At 43.5% G+C, this 18,358-nt stretch overlaps 2 protein-coding genes across 3 annotated transcripts in view; one reads left to right on the forward strand and one right to left on the reverse strand.

Moving 5' to 3' along the window:
* FAXDC2 (fatty acid hydroxylase domain containing 2) overlaps positions 1 to 18,358 on the reverse strand; it is an 881,086-nt gene that overhangs the window by 271,590 nt on the left and 591,138 nt on the right. The gene's annotated exons all lie outside the window — the stretch shown is intronic.
* The window catches only part of LOC137437506 (sorting nexin-4), a 76,955-nt gene that overhangs the window by 14,395 nt on the left and 44,202 nt on the right, over positions 1 to 18,358 (forward strand). Inside the window, exons 3-7 of the mRNA XM_078771097.1 lie at positions 2,113 to 2,262; positions 2,849 to 2,896; positions 6,326 to 6,381; positions 12,698 to 12,770; positions 13,568 to 13,629. Of these exons, the coding sequence (XP_078627223.1) occupies positions 2,113 to 2,262; positions 2,849 to 2,896; positions 6,326 to 6,381; positions 12,698 to 12,770; positions 13,568 to 13,629 (389 nt within the window). The remainder of the gene's footprint in view (positions 1 to 2,112; positions 2,263 to 2,848; positions 2,897 to 6,325; positions 6,382 to 12,697; positions 12,771 to 13,567; positions 13,630 to 18,358) is intronic.

The following is an 18,358-nucleotide window of genomic DNA, read 5'->3' on the forward strand; positions in this document are numbered from 1 at the left end:
AATATGTCAAAAGCTCATGGAAGTGGTATTGGGTAAGCTCAAGTTACCAAAAAAAACTGTTGGACTAATTAAACAGCACAGAAATGTATACTTTGCTCTTAGTAATATGTGAGCACTACTCAAAGCACCAGGCTATATGCAGAATCCTATTTATTTATTTATTTATCTTTCTCCATGCTCCCTGTCCTTGAGCACCAACCCATTTCTCCGACAGGCACTCCATCCATGCCCCCTAGTTTGCCCACTGCGTGCACCTGCAACCATGATGTAACGGTACCGTCAAAATCTGATCGTAATTTATCGGGGTAGTTTGACCACGCTTGTTATCGGCACCATCAGCTTGTTTGTGCTCCAGACACATGCTCACAGCTTGCAGCTGAGATAATACTCGATTTCGCAATGGGATATTCCTCAAGCATGAGAGAGCGCAGTTGAGATTTGCCATTCTCCAGTGGGTAACCATAGTCTTTCGCTCTTATCCACTTGTGTAAACATGGTATAGTTTACTTATTTCATACTATTAAAAATGAATTTGAGCAGAAGAAAAGACAAATAGCATTCCCATAAGTTTGTGTATGAAATTATTTGCTTTTCATGGGATGTTAACTTCAAGGAAACCCAGCTTGCTTGTTACAGTATTGCCTGGAGTGATCTCCAGTTTTGATTGCATTTTGAAGCCAGAAACTGCAGGTATGAAACCTGACCACAAGCACAGGTGCAAATCATGGTGAAAACGGTTTTGAGAATGCAATGTTGATCTACCCAGCCATAATAACAGCAAACTTTTGATAATATTTAATAGTTGGTGATTAGTTATTTACTTCATATGCAAGCATGAGGGCAATTTTGAACCCTGCTCCTCACCCTCACCTCCATTTCCCTCTCCTTTTACTCCAATCTTCTCCAAACCTTGTTTCCGCTTACTCCACTCCTCCCACATTCTTCTTCCGCCTTTCCTCTCTATTGTCATGCTTTCTCTTTCCTTTCTCAAACTTTTCTCACTATCGTTCCCCCACCTTTCCTCTCTATTGTCATGCTTTCTCTTTCCTTTCTCAAACTTTTCTCACTATAGTTCCCCCACCTTTCTTTCCCAGGTACATATTTTAATTAATAAATGACCCCTGTAGTGGTGTGAGAGAGTTACACTAGCACTCACAACATGTACGAACACAGCTGAGTGTGCTCGATGAAAACCCGACAGGCCCTCTCGTTGTAAACGGCAATCACTTTAATCAACCGCATGCTCCTCTCCACTCTCTTCGATCGCCCACTCCTATTCGTTGAAACCCAGCTCAAAGCTCATTGGGTAGTTTCAATACTCAGTATGACAGAATACTACAGCCCCTTACCCTTGACCTCATTGTTGGTTCACGAGTCATCAAGTGACCACTATATTCGTCATGTGTGTGCGTCTGTCTGTGTGTGTGTCTGTCCGCAGCATAACTACCCGATATCATCCGATCTTGATGAAACTTGGGTGGGAGGTTCATATCATGATCTAGTTGTGTCCTGCCTAGAGTGGGCGTATTGCGCCCATTGTGGGCGGAGCCACACCCGAAAAAGATGTCTTTTTAGGGGGTAATCGATTTCAAGCTACATCTTCTCCAAGGGGTTTGGTGGAATCTGACAGGGGTTTCGATATTTGGTTAGGCCAATGTCATGTGTCTAGCCCCACGGAGCTCGATTTTTCATTTTTTTTTTTTTTTTTTTTTTCATTTTTCACCGAATTTTCAGTATTGTGTAGCTAACTAACCTCATAACTGATTATACATTATTTTCTATCTCATTTCAAGGTCAGTAACCTTCGTTTTGACATTTCCGGGCCTGGCCTGTCCGGGCCTGTTTCGGTTATAGTCCGTCCTTTGTCATTGAATACCGCACGCTCATGAACCATCGTCGTCTCCTGAGTTCTCTTCTTTTATTTAATTTTTTTTTTATAATTATTTTGGCTTGATCCAGGAACTGCATTGATCAAGTCTTGTCAGGTGGTCTCCTGACTTTCTTTAATTGTGATGAGATGTGCCCATTGTTTGTTACTGATAACACAGATTTTTGTCTTGAGTTCCAGTGTTTTGAATTGTCATCTTTTGTTGTGTGTTTTTGCTTCCACAGGCAGAGTTTGTTTGGCACAAGCTCTCCGCGGATAACATGGACCCTGACTTTGTAGAAAGGCGCCGTGTTGGTCTGGAGACCTTTCTTTTGCGTGTCATTGAGCATCTCCAACTGTCGCAGGACCCCATTGTATTATCCTTCCTGTCACAGGTTTGGACAATGTTTTGAAAAATCCAAGTGTTTCGGTGTATACATAATCTCTCACACTCGGTCTTTGTCCTTCTCCATCTCTCTAGTTCAGTACGCTCAGCTGGCTTTTTTGTTACGGTGATGTGAGCAGCTGCTGAGCGGGATGTTTGCGTGGAAGGGGTGGTCATGGGCAGACGAGGGAAGGGAAGTCGGAATGCAGCTGTGCTGATTCTTGATTCCCACCATTTTGTGTATGAAATTTTCCTGTGGGCCTTGCGTGTTGCTGCTGGGGGTCGATGTAATAACCACACACAAACGTTGAGTGTGAGGATTCTTCTGTGCTTAAATTCGGCAATGAATTCTCCAGTAATCCTCGTGAAGCAACACGTTCAATGGGCCATATAAATTTGGCTGGACTGAGGTGGCACTATGTAGGTCATGACCTCGTGTTTCTGTGGTTTACTGCTGTTATGACCATAGCATAGATAGGCGTCCTGTGGTCAAACGTTCTTGGTGTAGTGGTTTTGGACGGAAAGTTGTGAACAAGCACATATGTTTCTTGGTAAATATATATGGTATTTCTTGTATTTATTTTCTCCCGGGGCAGGAAAATGGCTGGAAGGAGACCGTGAACAACACGGAATTTCAAGCCAAAGTGAGTGTTTGTTTCGGCTTTTGAACCACTTAAGCATTGTTGGAATGGTGCAGTCAATTTCCTTCTGGATGTGTCCTCTTATCTTTCCATTCCACCATCCCATTCTTCTCAAGTAGTGGCTCGTTTGGTGAGCGCACCGTAAAAATTATCGCATCAAGCATCAAATGATAATTTGAAAAAAATGAAAAAGAAAAGGGTTTACAAATAAAGGCCTCACCAATTGCTTTAAATAGTGTGTGTGTGTGTGTGTGTGTGTGTGTGTGTGTGTGTGTGTGTGTGTGTGTGTGTGTGTGTGTGTGTGTGTGTGTGTGTGCCAAAAGTGAGCATCTAAATAGAGATATGATGATGGAAAGTAACACCATGAAGATATTGAGATGGACCCATGATTTGTGGTTTTGTGTCTGATAAATGGCCGTTTGATGAAGTTTTGTGACAATCGCCGACTTCCAACAGTAAATAAGAGAGAGAGCTGCATGCATCTCTTAATCCATGTATACACAAAGAATTAAGTTAAGCACCCCCCCCCCCCCGTTTTTTTACAACCTCGCACATTACAAGTTTGTTGTCGTCAAAACAGTGTAATATACCCATGATATTGCTATATTTTCTGGAGAAGTGATATTATGGTCACATAAAAACATAACAATCGTGCCGTTTTCAATATTTTATTCTGAATAATTTAAGGTGAAATTTTTTGGGAATTTTAGGCATATTTTCACCTCAATTTAAGTATGGAGCTATAGGTCCATCACGGACAGTGTGGATGACGTTTATGTTTTCTAACGTACAGTCATTGTTCTGAGAAGACCTCTAGCGATCTTTGCGTCAATAACGTGTGTAGGACCCACGTGATCGGATCACTGACTCAACCAATCACTTTTTTTCACTTTGATCACTCCATTTCATCAATGGATAATTGCTAATGTCATACCAATCATTATTTGATCTCACATACCTTAGAATATATGCCAATGTATACATATACACAAAGAATATATATTAGGGGGTGCTTACCTTAATTCGTTGTGTAGGGGTGCTTAACTTAATTCTTTGTGTATATATCAATTAGAAATACTTTTTGAATAGACACGGTGCTCCGCATTTGCAAAGGTTTTGCATGCTTGGGGAGTGCAGGAGTGGATATATGACAACTGTGGGGCAAGTACAGACATCACTATGGTGTTTTATTTGTATTAGCGGACAACTATGGGCTGGAGTACCCTTCTCGGTCCACCTTAAGTGGGCAATTGCTGCCGTATGTTCTTGGAAATGCACTTTACAATTTTTGTCATTTTTGAAAAATGTATCGATTACAACATATCTTACTCCAAATAAATAAAGGCATTTTCTGTAATACCGGCTATCACCAAAGGTGGCGCTATTTCTGCCACATGTTAATTTTTGAGTTTCGATGAGGTCGACGTTTGCTCCATTATAATAAGATGTAATAAAGATTTGATATTATAAAATGCATTTATTTTTATCCTTTTAGGGCATGGGGGGAATAATATGGTTATAGGGTGAGGATTGAACAAACAGTCAGCACATTCACCTTTTGAAGAGGCTCTCGCACAGACATAATCGTGACACACATACACAATCACCCAATCATACCTCAGCTACCTGTGATTCATGCTCATGTGCATGTACCCCTCTATCCCCATTGCTTCTATATAACTATCTAACTCAAATTTAACCGTGTGTACTATTTCTGATGCCGCTACTTTTTGAAGGAGGCTATTCCATGCGGTAACTACTCTGAGGAAAATATCCATACCATTCTAACTCATAACCCCAGGTCTTGTTACTGGCCTTTCTGCTGAAAAACACTTAGTGCACTTTTATTATGTCTACAAATTCATTTGAGGAATGACATTGTGTTTTCCTGAACATATCTATCGGATCACATCATCATAGCCTCCTTTCTAATGTAAGCAGTCTTGTCTCCTTCAGATGCTCCTCATAGCTAAGTCGACCTCGGCCTGGGATCGACTTGGTTGCTCTATGCTAAACCCTCTCTATGGCTGCTATGTTCTTCCTCAGATATGGTGATCACAATATTCCTGTTTGAGGCCTTAATAAATTCATGTACTGTGTTTATTTATAACTAGCCGAAACCCGTGGAACATCCACGGAAGGGAGGATGTGGTGTATGGATAGTGTACCATTATGGATGGCATAGGGGATTTGCTTGTCCGAGTAAGAGTTAGGAAGAAAGATGAGAATGAAGAGTGCGTATATGAACAACGATCGCCGACACCGGCACAAATGCATGCTCTGGATTGTCCACTCGGTGGACGGCTTGCTTTCGCCTTCGCCTGTCCAATCGGCAGGCGGCTTGCTTCGCCTTCACCCAGCAGACGCCAATACGATGGCGTCGTAAGATGGCGTCGTATCGGCAGTTAATCGGATGCTTTTGGGCCCCAACGTCGGCTAATTCAGATTTTTCGAGTATGGCTGTACGTGATAAACAAAGAGTGCGGTTCGTAGATCGTAAATCCATTAGTGCCGTGGGCATCGGGTCACTGGGTGCGGCGTAAAAGGGATAACAAAGTCGAGTCCTTACGCCATTATTATATAGATTTATCCCTCGACGAATACAACCTGAAAACCTATTGGCTCTATGTACGGCCGCTCGGCACTGTGCTGTCTGGTTATCCTCTGCGTATATGATCACCCCTTGATCCTTCTTCTGTCACATGCTCCAATTCTCCCCTTTTCATCATGTAATCCCTATTTTCATTATTCTTACCCATCCCCAGCACCTTGCATTTCTTCATGTTAAATTGCATGCATCTGCCAGTCAAAGTGTAAAGATTTTCCTGAATTTGAGCTCTTGAGAATAATCTGGTGTAGTTGGAGGTGTGGAGACAAGGATCTCTGCCATGTCTAGACAGTACAGGAATATCCTTGGTATATGTGTTGTTGTATTTGCTCGTTACTGAGAAACGACTGATAGAGACCTGCCTCGGCTGAGCAGGGGTGGCCTGCCCCGCCAACATTCCACTTTCTTAGTCGTGCCACGGGAATCTGCCAAATTTGGCCATTGGCGTGTAGAGCGGCTTTACCGGCTGATAATAGCAGAGTGTATGCTTTGGAGCCATCAGATAGGTTGGCCATTGTCTCCGCCGTGAGCCGTGGCTTAAAAAGCGAGCTGGAAAGAAGAGCCAAAGTAAACACCGTTTGGGCCCTGTTGGCTCATTGCCTTTAAGGGACACTTTGTGCACGTGTGCAAAATATAAACCACATTCTGGGACTTTTCTTTGAAGTTCCTGTGTGCAAACATTCTCAAGCTGTGCATGATTACATTGGTAAACGTTTTTTAAAAAAACAAATGAAAAATTGGTTCCAGCATACAGTTTGCTTTTTTTTCCACATTTTGACGTTAAAATGTTGTGTATTTATTTTCTTTTCTTCTATTTTTTGTAGGCAGATTCCCTCCTGAAGTCCTTAAGTGCTACGTTCCGTGTGAAAAGCCCAGACAAGTAAGTGCACGGCAATGTTTCTCTGTGGTCCGTTCTCAACACACTCGCTGCAAGGCACCGGCCTTGATCCTGGACCAGGCTCTGACTTCTTCGGGCCCTCTGCCCGCCAAAGTGACGTTTGATGCTTAAACAGCTGCCCAGGTGTCAATAATTTGTACATCAAACTCCATCATGTTCGTATTTTAGACCTATATGCTCTCTTTTTTTGGGGGGGCGATTGTAGCTTTGAGATTCCTATGTTGTGTGTGATGATTGTTGTTTATTATTTTGGTGTGAGGGTATGATTTGTGTGGCACAGAGCCATTTTGACGCAGATAGGATAAGATGAGGGAGGGGAGGTGGGTTGAAGGGTCTGCTGAAAGCAAAAAGGGGTGTTTGTAGACACGGTGAGTTGTGATAACTCACCCACTTAATGAGTTGTTGAAATGCTTTAGATGGTTGATGGCCATTCTTGGATATTCCCCAAAAAGCCAATTTAGGAGGTAAAGTAAATTGATGCACCCAGGCCTGACAAGGTGTGCGCGTGTGTGCGTGTGCGTGTTAGTTCAACAACTATCACATACTCGTGTCAACCCAAGATGTTTCATTGTTTGCTCTGGGTTGTGTTTTGGCAGTTTGAATAACATGATGAGCAGGACATGTTTAACTACCCTCTGCTGGCTGCTGCAAGCACTACTGACCCCATTGCCTTGGGATTAAACGTGTGATAATGACACCAAGGCTTGGCTTTGTAATAGATGCACAACACCGCAAGCTTTTTTGCTTTCTTTAATAGCAACAGTGCCGGGAATTTCCCAGCTGAAATTTGGGTCGATTGGGGGGGTCCCCTTGGCTGTCCTTTGGGCTGCAGAATGCTGTGGCCACAAGTGGCTGACTATTGTTGAGGGAAGGTGAAGGTCACATTTCACAGTTGGACGTTGTGCTGGTCGGACCCTGTTTTATTGTATAGCAACTTCTTGATCTCCAAAGTTCTCCACATCGTCAATGGTGGCAGTGGCAGTGGCGTTGGGGGTTGGTAGGAGGGATATGTCTTGTTTTCTATGGAAATTATGCAATTATATTGAAGAATTGTAGTTGGCTTTTTTTTTCTTTGTAAAAAAATCTTTCAGACACATTTAAGCCCCAGTTCTTCTGTTTGTCTGCGTTATACCTTGTGCTGACTGAGCACACATTTCCAAGGACCAATCTGGGGATGGACCTTGGCCAGAGAGTGGTCAGGGTTAAAGTCTATTAAGATTCTCTCAGATGAATGAGGGAAGTACACCATATTGATGAGGATGCATTTGCCAAAATTGGTGGGACCATCTACTATCTTGGTGACCATTTCCCAATGTTATGGAAGCTGGGTTGCTTGGGGCCATATTTATTGTATACTAGCAGGGTACCCAGCATTGCTCGGGGTGGGGGGTGGGGGGGGCGAATGGGAAGGGGTGGGCAGGAGGGCCGGCATGCTGGTCGGGCAGGATAAATACTTGGGTGGTGGGGGCAGGAGAGTTAGCAGGTCGGGAGGGGAGGGGGGGTTGTAGGGGAGGGCAGGAGAGTCGGCAGGGCAGGAGTATCACTAGTGTGGGGGGGGGGGGGTGGTAGGAGAGCCCCTGCCGTGGAGGCCGGGGGTGGTAGGAGAACCCCTGCCGTGGGGGCGGTAGGAGAGCCGGTGGGCCAAGGGGATGTGGGTGGAGGGCCAGGAAAAACTGAAGGGGGGCAGGAGATCCACTGGGACTGGGGGTGCAGGGGAAAACTGAGGGGGACAGAACCGCCAGGGTGGGGGGCAGCAGAGCTGGCGGGCCAGAGGGGTGCAGGAAAACTGCCGGGGTGGGTGGGTGGTAGCAGCAGCTGAGCCTGGAAGGCAAGGAGGGAGTTGTGGCTGGACCAGACCAACAACCATTGGATTCCACACTGCACAATCCTGGGGGGGCAGCAAACAGGGGTCAAACTCAAGCTACAGAGCCCTTCCACCTGAATACAAACAACCTGGAGATAGCGTACTGCATCACTCCATCAGGATCTGGACACAAAGGACTCTTGTCAAAGTACTTGACAGGGGAACACAAAATGATGGAATTGGGGGTGGGGAGGGAGGGGTTAAACGTTTAACTCCGATGGGAATGAAGCTGGATAAGGAGCTCACCTGCAGAGGGGAGGGATCGCGATGGGACAGTGTGGTTCTCAAGTCTCGCGATTTTGGGCTCGGAGGTGCGAGGTGAAGACTGTGGTGGACTCTGGTTTGCCGTTGGGAGGGGTGGGAATGGGTGGTGCCGAGGCCACACACAAGCTGCCACAATATAATTTATAATTTAGTGATATCATCATTAGCCATGGTCGTTTGTAGTTTGGGTGCTTTGGTGTTGTAGTTTTGGTGTTGTATACACGTACACACACGTACACACACGTACACACACGTACACACACGTACACACACACACACAATGAGTTTTATTGATAAGATACACAGGGTTTGCGGAGGGGCTGCAAAATGCAAATGGCGTCTTCTGTCATCGAGCCAGCAAGCTGGGAACAACAATTCACATTTATTGCCACATCTGATGCAATTTTAATGCTCCAATGGCGACAAAGTGCTCCATTTTAAAGTTTGTTCGATTTATGTAGCTTTTTGATGCCTAGCATTCGTAATAAAAATTTGTATTTGTGTCAAACCCAGTGACCAATTGCAAATTAATAGTAGGATAATGGCTTTCTCATGCCAACTTGCTCATACCCTTCGGCCTTGGTACGCCTGTGAGTAAATATATTTTGTTGTGGAAATCCAGCTTTGTTTTGTTAGCAGCTTATTCTTTGTGCGGTTCATAGTGCCAATCTTTGTTGAATTTTGCATCCTTCTCTGCTTTCAGCATACAAAATAGTTTTGGGAGTTGTAATTATGAACATGGCTTCTGACATCAAACCTTTACCACTTCAAAATTACCTTTTAACTTTCAAATATGGCAGCATTTATTTCGCATTTGCAAGTGCATCGGCCAAATTCAGAGATTTTGTTTGAATTTCAAAAGAATACCTTTTGAAATTCGACATCTAAGAGAACGATTTTATTCAGGGATACCGCAAACTTGCTGGCTTGTGGATGATGTCACCACCCTGTCCTCTGCAGTAGGTATTCTATACTGTTGTTTCAATGGATACAGTTAGCAAGCATGACACGAGCGAGTATTAGGAATGTGGATTTGGTTATCAAACATTTTTTGAGATCGAGACCTCAAATGATCATCAAGTGGGTGTTGCATTTTAGAAACTAGCAACGGTACCCGCCCTATGGGTGGGGCTTCAATTGGGAGGCCCAAATGAAAAGGAAAAATATCAGAAATAGAAGGCTTTTTTTATTTTAAATGATTCATATAAACATCCATTGAATCATATCACACGCAAATCATCAAAATCTAAACAGTACATGGCGCCCATTTTGAAAAAAGATTGAATTCTGCAAAACGGAAGCGGCCGCTACACGTCTTTCTCAGTCGCACGTTTATATGTGGAGAGTGCGCGCCAAATCTGTAACACGGAAGCGGCTGCTACACCTATTTCTCAGTCGCTTTGCACACGCTGCCATGTTACTTCGGAGCCGCACGTTTATAAAGGAAGAGTTCGTCAGGAGTCGATCTACTCTCTCCTGGTACGTAGAATAAACAGTATTTGTAGAATTTTAACAAAAGCCACATCACTGTTCATATCGGTAAATATTATTCCATCGTGTTTGGAAAAATTGGGAAATTGGAAAACTTGGAAAAACAATATAGCCTATTTTACTCCCAGGGGTCCCAGGAATACCCACCCAAAATATCATTGCGATCGGTTCAGCTGTTTTTGCGGTACCTTCGAACGGACGGACGGACGTTTGGTGAATTATAGTAAGATGCAGTGGTTCTCGGTGGAAGAGAATATGCTGCGTTCACCTGTTCCTCGACACGTTTTTGTCAGATATTTGGCCTTCCACTCTGTCATTTCACTGCCTTAAACCTAGATATAGTACTGTCGCGTCACCAGCGATTAAGACCGCTGGATGATGGATAGCCGAGACAGTTTTACTCCTGAGGCGGCAGTCCGAAAAATGGCGGTATTTTTGACGCGCGCGGAATGAAGGAATGCAAAGCATTTATCTGAACAGAGCACACGGGTTCATTCTGAAAGCACAAACGAGTAAACACGACAAAGAAAATTCAATAATAATAATTTAATGAAAATTAACCAAGAAATAAAATGCTGAGTTCCTAACTCAGCAAGAATGCCGAGTTAAACTAATTCCTAACTGAGGTACCTCCACATACGGACTCAAAAACAGACAAGGGGACTGATAATAAAAAATAAAATGCTTCCTTTTAAGTGCTGGCACTTAGCTCTGGCCTTTCGAGTTCCTCTGCGAGTTTGGCATCTGGGGACGAGGCTCAGAGCTCGATGTCCCTCTGATGGGAACACGTCGCTGCCAGGAGGCACGACGGCATCGTGCTTGACGGCGCCACAAATGTGAGGTGAGTTGTGAAGCCAGCCCTCACACTTCTCCACATCTTTGTCACAATGGCCAGCGTCTTGTTCGCTCTCCAAGTTCTCCTGTAAGCCAACAGTCAAAACCTCCTCACGATGGTCCAGTAAAACTCTCTCCCTCAAAAGCGTACCAGAATTTCCAGCCTTCTCCCCCCAGCAGAAAAGCGCACTCCCCGCTCCCGAAGCTTCTCGCTCTGATGTCACCCCTGGCCCTCTCGGCCAATCACGACCTTCAGGAGGGTGGCCTACCGGCTCTTTCTTCCACGCCCATTGTACCACTCTGGGGGCGTGGCCTTTTGCCGCAAGTGTTCATGTGGGCGGGGCTTACTTGCCTATCGGCTCTGCTCGGGTTCTGTCGGCGGTTGTTGTCATTAAATGGAGGTTTTATTGTAGCCGGCCGTGGTAAATGTAAAATGTTAGGGGAAATCACATACCGAGGAAAACTAACCTTGATCCCTCACTAATTAGCACAGCACCACCCCCTGTGTGGTGTACACATAAACAATCTTAAGTTACAGTCTCCCTACTTAAGTACATCGAGATTTCTCCGACACGTCCACTGTCCATGCTATAATTATACAATCCTACCTTTCCTATGGGATATTTTTACCTATCCCCCACAAACGTAACAGTACTTTTATTTAATAATGCTACTGCAGCTGCTCATTTTTTTGTTGTTGCGGTTTTTTTGATCCACCTGCTCTTGACACTTTTACAATTGCCTCAACTTTTGCAGACTGACTCATTTGAGTTTTGTGAGTTTGGCCAAAAGGTTGTCATTAGCATCTCCACTAACTAGCAGTGCAGACTGAACCAGCCAGGAAATGCTGCTATGAAAGAATGCGGGAAATTTAAGGTGTTGAGGCATGTGGAAGAAATAAATGTAAGGGATAACAAGGGAACAGATGCCCTTATAGTGTTGAGGCTGCCAGGAGGTGCCTGTTGTATCCAGAGTGGATTTTGGCATTCCCGTCCACATGAATGTTAACTAAAACCTCACGCCTCTTGTTGCATACTGCTTTTCGCTCTCCTGAGATTCTCCTTTTTTTCCCCCTCTGTCTGCTTGAAACCCCTGCCTCTTCCATTCCCTACCCTCCCCTCCAACATTTCCTGCTTTTGTATCTTTTCCTTAGTTTTTGCTTTAAAATTTTACCTACACTTAATGTTTATTTATTTTCGTGTGCATTTTAGTATTAAGGTCGATGAGAGTGTACATTAAGGGGCTGGCGGGATAGCCTAGAGATACATACACTCCCTCCTGTACCATCTAGCCTGCGTTCGAATCCCGGTGTTTCAGAGGCAGGGTGATTCATCGATGTGTGCGCCATCCCTCGAATGGACGTTAAGTGGGAATCCCATCACCGACGTTAGTTGGTGGATGTTAAAGATCCCAAAGTGTCCTTCGTGAAGAGTCGGCGAGCTACGCCGGCACCCTGAACAAATTCCAAATTCTTGCACACTCGTTTGTGTATCCTGCGTCAGAGTGGTGACCCATCCAGGATTGTAACTCTAGCCAGGAAAGTGCTTCGGCTCTCTTCGCCGCTGTATCGAGCATGGTGCATGATGATTATGATCGAGTACATGAAAGCCATATTTGAAGAATGTGAAGCGAATAGCCATGGCTTGCCAGTATGCACTTTTAATGTTTCAGTGTTGTGGATGCTGGTCACATCATTTTAATTTTATTTTACATGAAATGAAAGTGTGCGGTTAATATAAATGTTTTTTGTTTTTTTTAGTGCACTAGCCAAGTTCAAGTTTGAGAAATTTTGTTTTGAGGTTACATGAAACATGCAACTGAAATAGTTGTGCCGTTGTGGGACAGGCGCTTTGTGGAGCTGAAACGTTACTGTGATGAACTGCATGCCATCATATCTCAAATTCTGAAGATTCAGATGGTGAGTTTATTTATTTATTTATTTATTTATTTTTGAATTTCTATTGCAGTAGATCTTTAACAACCTGCAATAAATTGTTAGCTATATCTAAAATGTATGTCAATTCATGATGCACGTTTCTTGAACATGAAAAAGTTGCTTTATTACCCCGTGCACATGAAGCAAAAAGCAGGGTTAAGAAATTGGTTCACGTCTGTTTGTCTGTCTGTCCACAAACGTCGGTTTATGATTGCGGAACAATGTGGTATCAATTAAATGTTATATTCTGAACACGAATCGTAACCTCAATCGGAAAATGAACCTGCAGTTTAGCAGTACCTTGGCTCTGAATTTGTCCCGATTGCACAGACGAGTGAGAATTTTCTCTGTCTGCCTGTCTGGTTGTGTATGTTGAGATTCCTAATGAGCCTGCAATGATAAATCGGAAATAAAATGTAAACTCTTTGAAAACCACAAGTACAATGCATGTGAATCTTGAATCTAATTGTGATTGTTCTCGAACTTGGTGTAGAAAGATTGGTGTTCACCAAATAAACACTCCATTACAGATGTAATAACAGGTTCAGTGTTGTTGTCATTCAATACTCTGTTGAAGTAAAAGTGAAAGTGGTGGTTTTGCATTATTGAAGAATAATCATTGTGTGAGCTCCCATCTTTTACCATTGTTGGGCAGGGTTGTAGACCAATTGTTGCCTCGAGTTAAGTGGAGTTGTGTGATTATCCTGGTTTTCTCTTCTCCAACTCTGCCCCCCCTCTGCCACCCTCACCCCCCACTCCCAACCATGCTATATTCGCAGAGATTAGCTGATCGGCTGTACGGCATCTACAAGATCCACTCAAACTATGGTCGAGTATTCAGGTGAAGCCGTCACAAATAATCCATGTGCAAACTTAATCCTGCTTGTCACGCCAAGAGCTCTTCGCTTGGTTCAGGATGTCATTCTATTATCAAATGAGCAATGATTCAAGTAAATTTATTTATTTCCATTTATTTGTCATTATTTTTCCTTGGCTGCATCATTTACCTGTTTTGACCTGTGTCCTGCCTCTTTTATGGCTCCCATATTTCTTTGCTCATTTTCACCCAAATACTTAATTACTCTTGCCAGAGGAGAGGGTATTGCATTTGGGTCCGTTTGTCTGTTTGTCCGCACAGAACGCGAGTATGCTTTTCTCTGTAACCGTTGGTCTGATTGCCATGAAATTTTCTCCACACCAGCGCCTCCTCCTATCATACAAGTTTTTAAACAGTTTTTAATGATAATTATGATGTCATAGGTGACGTGGTAGGGCGCCATCTTGGAAAAACGGAAATACCTTGCACCTCTATATCTCCGAAACCGCACCTCTTGGGGAACAGCATGTATTCATGATATCATCGGTGCCTTCACTATGATGTCATAATTAGACAAGTAGAACGATTGATCCGATCAGTTTGAAATTTTTTGTGCATGGTGTACACAAAAATTGTATGGAAGAATTCAATTGATGACCTCATCGGTCACATGGTTCAGCAGCCATATTTTATTGAACATAAATCTGTCATCAATAAACAACGTAAACACCATACAAAATACAAACACGTCCTGGCGAGGGACTGCAATCTCTGATTGGTCTTTCTTGTTGACATTTTTGGAAAGTTACCTTTTTGTTTTGAGTGAGCTGCACCTTGCATTGATTTCATTGAAGGTAGTTTCGATTAGTTGGTTTTGAGGCTTTTACTCGATACATAAGTGGCTTAGGAGTTTTGACAAAGCACAAAATAACAGAACACACCTAATTGATTCTTTAATTGGGTAACTATGTAAGGTTCGCTGAGCTTTCTTTATAAATTATGATGGCGGTGATCTGCGTACTGTCCTGCTCTATGTACACAAGATGTTTTTTCCTGTCCAGCGTGGGAATGGGCCGAGGTTACGCGTCGAGCTCTCCTCTGCCATTGTGAGTGCACGCCCTCCATGGGCTGCCCACAGGGCCTTCCTGCCACTAACAATGCTGCGCGGCTTGCGCTCTGCTCTTGTGGCCTCCCAATGAACGCCACGTGCCTTACAAAGAAACTGCAGGGCAACACGGTGAAAGGCCTTGACAATTGACAGCAATACAAAGCTGGTCCAAGGTAAAAGCTGATGCAATAGAGAATAGACAGTACCATAGGGCTTGTCCATTTCCACCAGTCAGTTGTATAATTTGTACCTCGTTACATCTAACATAGATCCTTTACTGAAATTGATTTATACGTTTTTAAAGCCATTAAGATCTGGGATTGCAGTTTGACAGATACCAGGGATGAAACGTCTATTTGCTGAATATCCCCTGCAAACTGAATCTTCCCCCTACTTTTCCCGGGCCTTCACAATGCCCACAGGGCTGCCTGGCTTCAACCCTGACAAAATAATCTCCGTGGTTGAGCCTCGGCTGCAAGGCTCTGTGGGAATTCGACGATAGTGGGTGGTTCTCTCAGAAGCAGCTGCCATAGCAGCCGCTGAGGGGTCACATGCTTGGGTGTGTGCTGGCCCTCTGCCTGTAGATAAGCTGACTGTGGGATGGGATTTGTCATGCTGCTTGTGAGATGCGCTGTCATCTTTGTAGCGTTTAGCGAGCAGCAATGGATGGTAGATTAGTACTGGGATTTTAGTAAAAAAATCAGCCTCGACAGCAGAGCCAGCTGTATAGCAAATCGGAATGTCGAAATTGGTATATTTTAAAAATCAGGAATATTTTTAAGTCGACGCAAGGTAGCGATAAGATGATGGAACATAATGATAACATGAATTAAACGTGACCCTGAGTTTCTAGTCTTGCTCTCTCCATGTGCCTGTCCTTCCAATTTTTCTCATCAGATTATTGCATTTTTGTGTGCATGAATGAACTTGTTTACTTTGATAATGTGAAATCAGTTGTAATGTCGTTGGAGCCACCCGGCACAACCCCTATATGGAGGACATGTCTGTCTAAGAGTTGAGGGGAAAAGTGAAACTTTAAAATGGCTGTTGCTTGACAAGGAATGTAGTTAATTATATTGTGATCGGTTGGGCATTACCTTTACATGTTGGATTTTTATTATTGTCATGTATCTAGTTTACAGAAATGACTTTGTGCCCCGAATCCCTTTTTCTTCCTTTAACTCCCATTTCCTAATCTGTTTTTTGCCCCTTACTTCCACCATCTCCCCCCCCCCCCCCTTCATCTTTTTTCTGATGCATACCAATTATTGTCCTTTTTACACTCCTCTCACACCCTCCCGCCTCCCCCCTCCATGTGTATGTGGGCGTGCGTGCGTCTGTCCATAAGATCTGCATACAAACAACCTCCTGCCTTTCTCGCCCAACCTGAGTGTCCATTTATCTATTCTGTGAAAGAAATTGGATTGTGACCCAATCCATTACTTTTCATGGGCCATGATTGGTCGACAGCATGATGAAAAAGTGCGTTTGGATTTGCAAGATATAAAACATTTTGTAGTTGCATATGAAGCAAAGGGAAGCCATTCGTTTGGAGTAATGGCGATTTTGCTATACTGGTACACCCGCACACTATGGGAGGGACAGGAAGGGTCATTCCTCTTTGAGGTATATAGATTACAGTCGATCTATGGTCGGGTCTCAAGAACATTGGGTGTGTGTTCATTTACCAAGTTTCTTGTGGAGAGATCGCCAAGTGGTTTAAGCATTCGAGCAAGCACTCCAATCAAAACGGTTAAGGAACGTCTGGCTTGGCAAGCGCTAGCTAGCTGCTTGGCAAATGAGCACAACCCAGGCTTCCTCCCTTTCAGTTTCGTGTTAAACAGCAGGAGCGAGTTTCAAAACGCCGCCATGAAAAACGCCATGTTAGCGCCAGGAAGGGCCTTGTTATTAACCCAACTCTTGTGGGGTATATAGAGCACAGTAGATATTCGCTCAGTTCTGTAAGTAATACTTACCTTACCAATGTCGGGATCCCTACAAATTTCTTTATTTAGTGTTATAAAAAGCATTAGCGATTGTCAAAAAATCAAATCATACGTGTTTGTGGTTTATAATATTTTTACTTCCGGTAGAGGCCGTTGGGCCATTGCTCCCACGGAAACGGGAAACGCCATGATAAGCTATTTATAAACTTTGACTCGATGTTTGTTCAAGGAGGAAAAACACCTTGGGGAGGTGGGATATTATTGGTATTAATATTGGTTTATGATAACATTAATATTATGCTGTTATTGTTAGTTTTGTTATTCGAAGTGGCCTTGGAAAAACGCCATGAGAAAGCTTATTTAACATGGATATACACCTCAACACACAACCCATTGATGGCAATGGTGGGGAAAACCTGCTCGGGGGAGAAAATCCCTTTGGGGAGGGGGGGGGGGGCAAATGAATGCGCTACAAACTTCATGATGTAACCCTTGGTCATCCTGTCAAGTTTAGTTGAGATTGGATAAGTAACGACAGAATGTATTGGCGTCAAAAATTCATCAGACAGACAGACACCAAATGGCGTATTTTAGTATGACCAGTACACCCGCACACCACGTGAGCGGCAGGAAGGGTCATTCCTCTTTGGGGTATATAGATTACAGACGATCTATGGTCGGTTCTCAAGAACATTGGGTGTGTGTTCATTTACCAAGTTTCTTGTGGAGAGATCGCCAAGTGGTTTAAACATTCGAGCAAGCACTCCATTCAAAACCGTTAAGGAATGGCTGGCTTGGCAAGCGCTAGCTAGCTGCTTGGAAAATGGGCACAACCCGGGCTTCTTCCCTTTAATTTTCATGTTAAACAGCAGGAGCGAGTTTCAAAAGTTCGCTTCGAAAAACACCACGTTAGCGGCAGGGTCATGTTATTAACCCAACCTTTGTGGGGTATATAGAGTACCGTAGATCTTCGCTCAGTTCTGTGAGTAAAACTTTCCTCAAGGATGTCAGTATTCCTCCAAATTTCTTTATTTAGAGTTATAAACAGCATTAGCGACTGTTTAAAAAGCTAATCATATGTGTTTGTGGTTTATATTATTTTTACTTCTGGTGGAGGCCGTTGGGCCGTTGCTCCCACGAAAACGTCATGAAAAGCTATTTATAAACGTTGAGTCGACGCTTGTTCAAGGAGGAAGAACACTTTTGGGAAGTGGGACATTAATGGTATTAATATTGTTTTGTAATAACATTAATATTATGCTGTTATCATTAGTTTTGTTATTAGAAGCGGACTTGGAAAAACGGCACGATAAAGCTAACTTAACATCGATATACACCTCAACATGCAACCCAATTGACGGCCATGGCGGGGAACACCCGCTCTGGGGAGAACCTCCTTGGGGAGGGGGGCAAATGAATGCGCTACAACCTTCATTGTGTAACCCTTCATCATCCTGTCACGTTTGGTTGAGATTGGAGAAGTAATGACAATGTATTGGGGTCAAAAATTAATCAGACAGACAGACACACCAAATAGTGTATTTTAGTATGATTGCTTTACTCTTACCATTCCATGGTACTGGTGCGTTGTACAGTATCTTCAGATCGACACTAAATTCCCGTAAAGTAAAAACTAGGATGAGTGAGATGCCATGAGGGTGAAGGCAGTACTTTTATTTTATGTGCAACTCTTCCTGAT

Source organism: Myxine glutinosa, chromosome 1, assembly GCF_964187855.1.
Source record: "Myxine glutinosa chromosome 1, kmMyxGlut1.1, whole genome shotgun sequence".
Taxonomy (NCBI): domain Eukaryota; kingdom Metazoa; phylum Chordata; class Myxini; order Myxiniformes; family Myxinidae; genus Myxine; species Myxine glutinosa.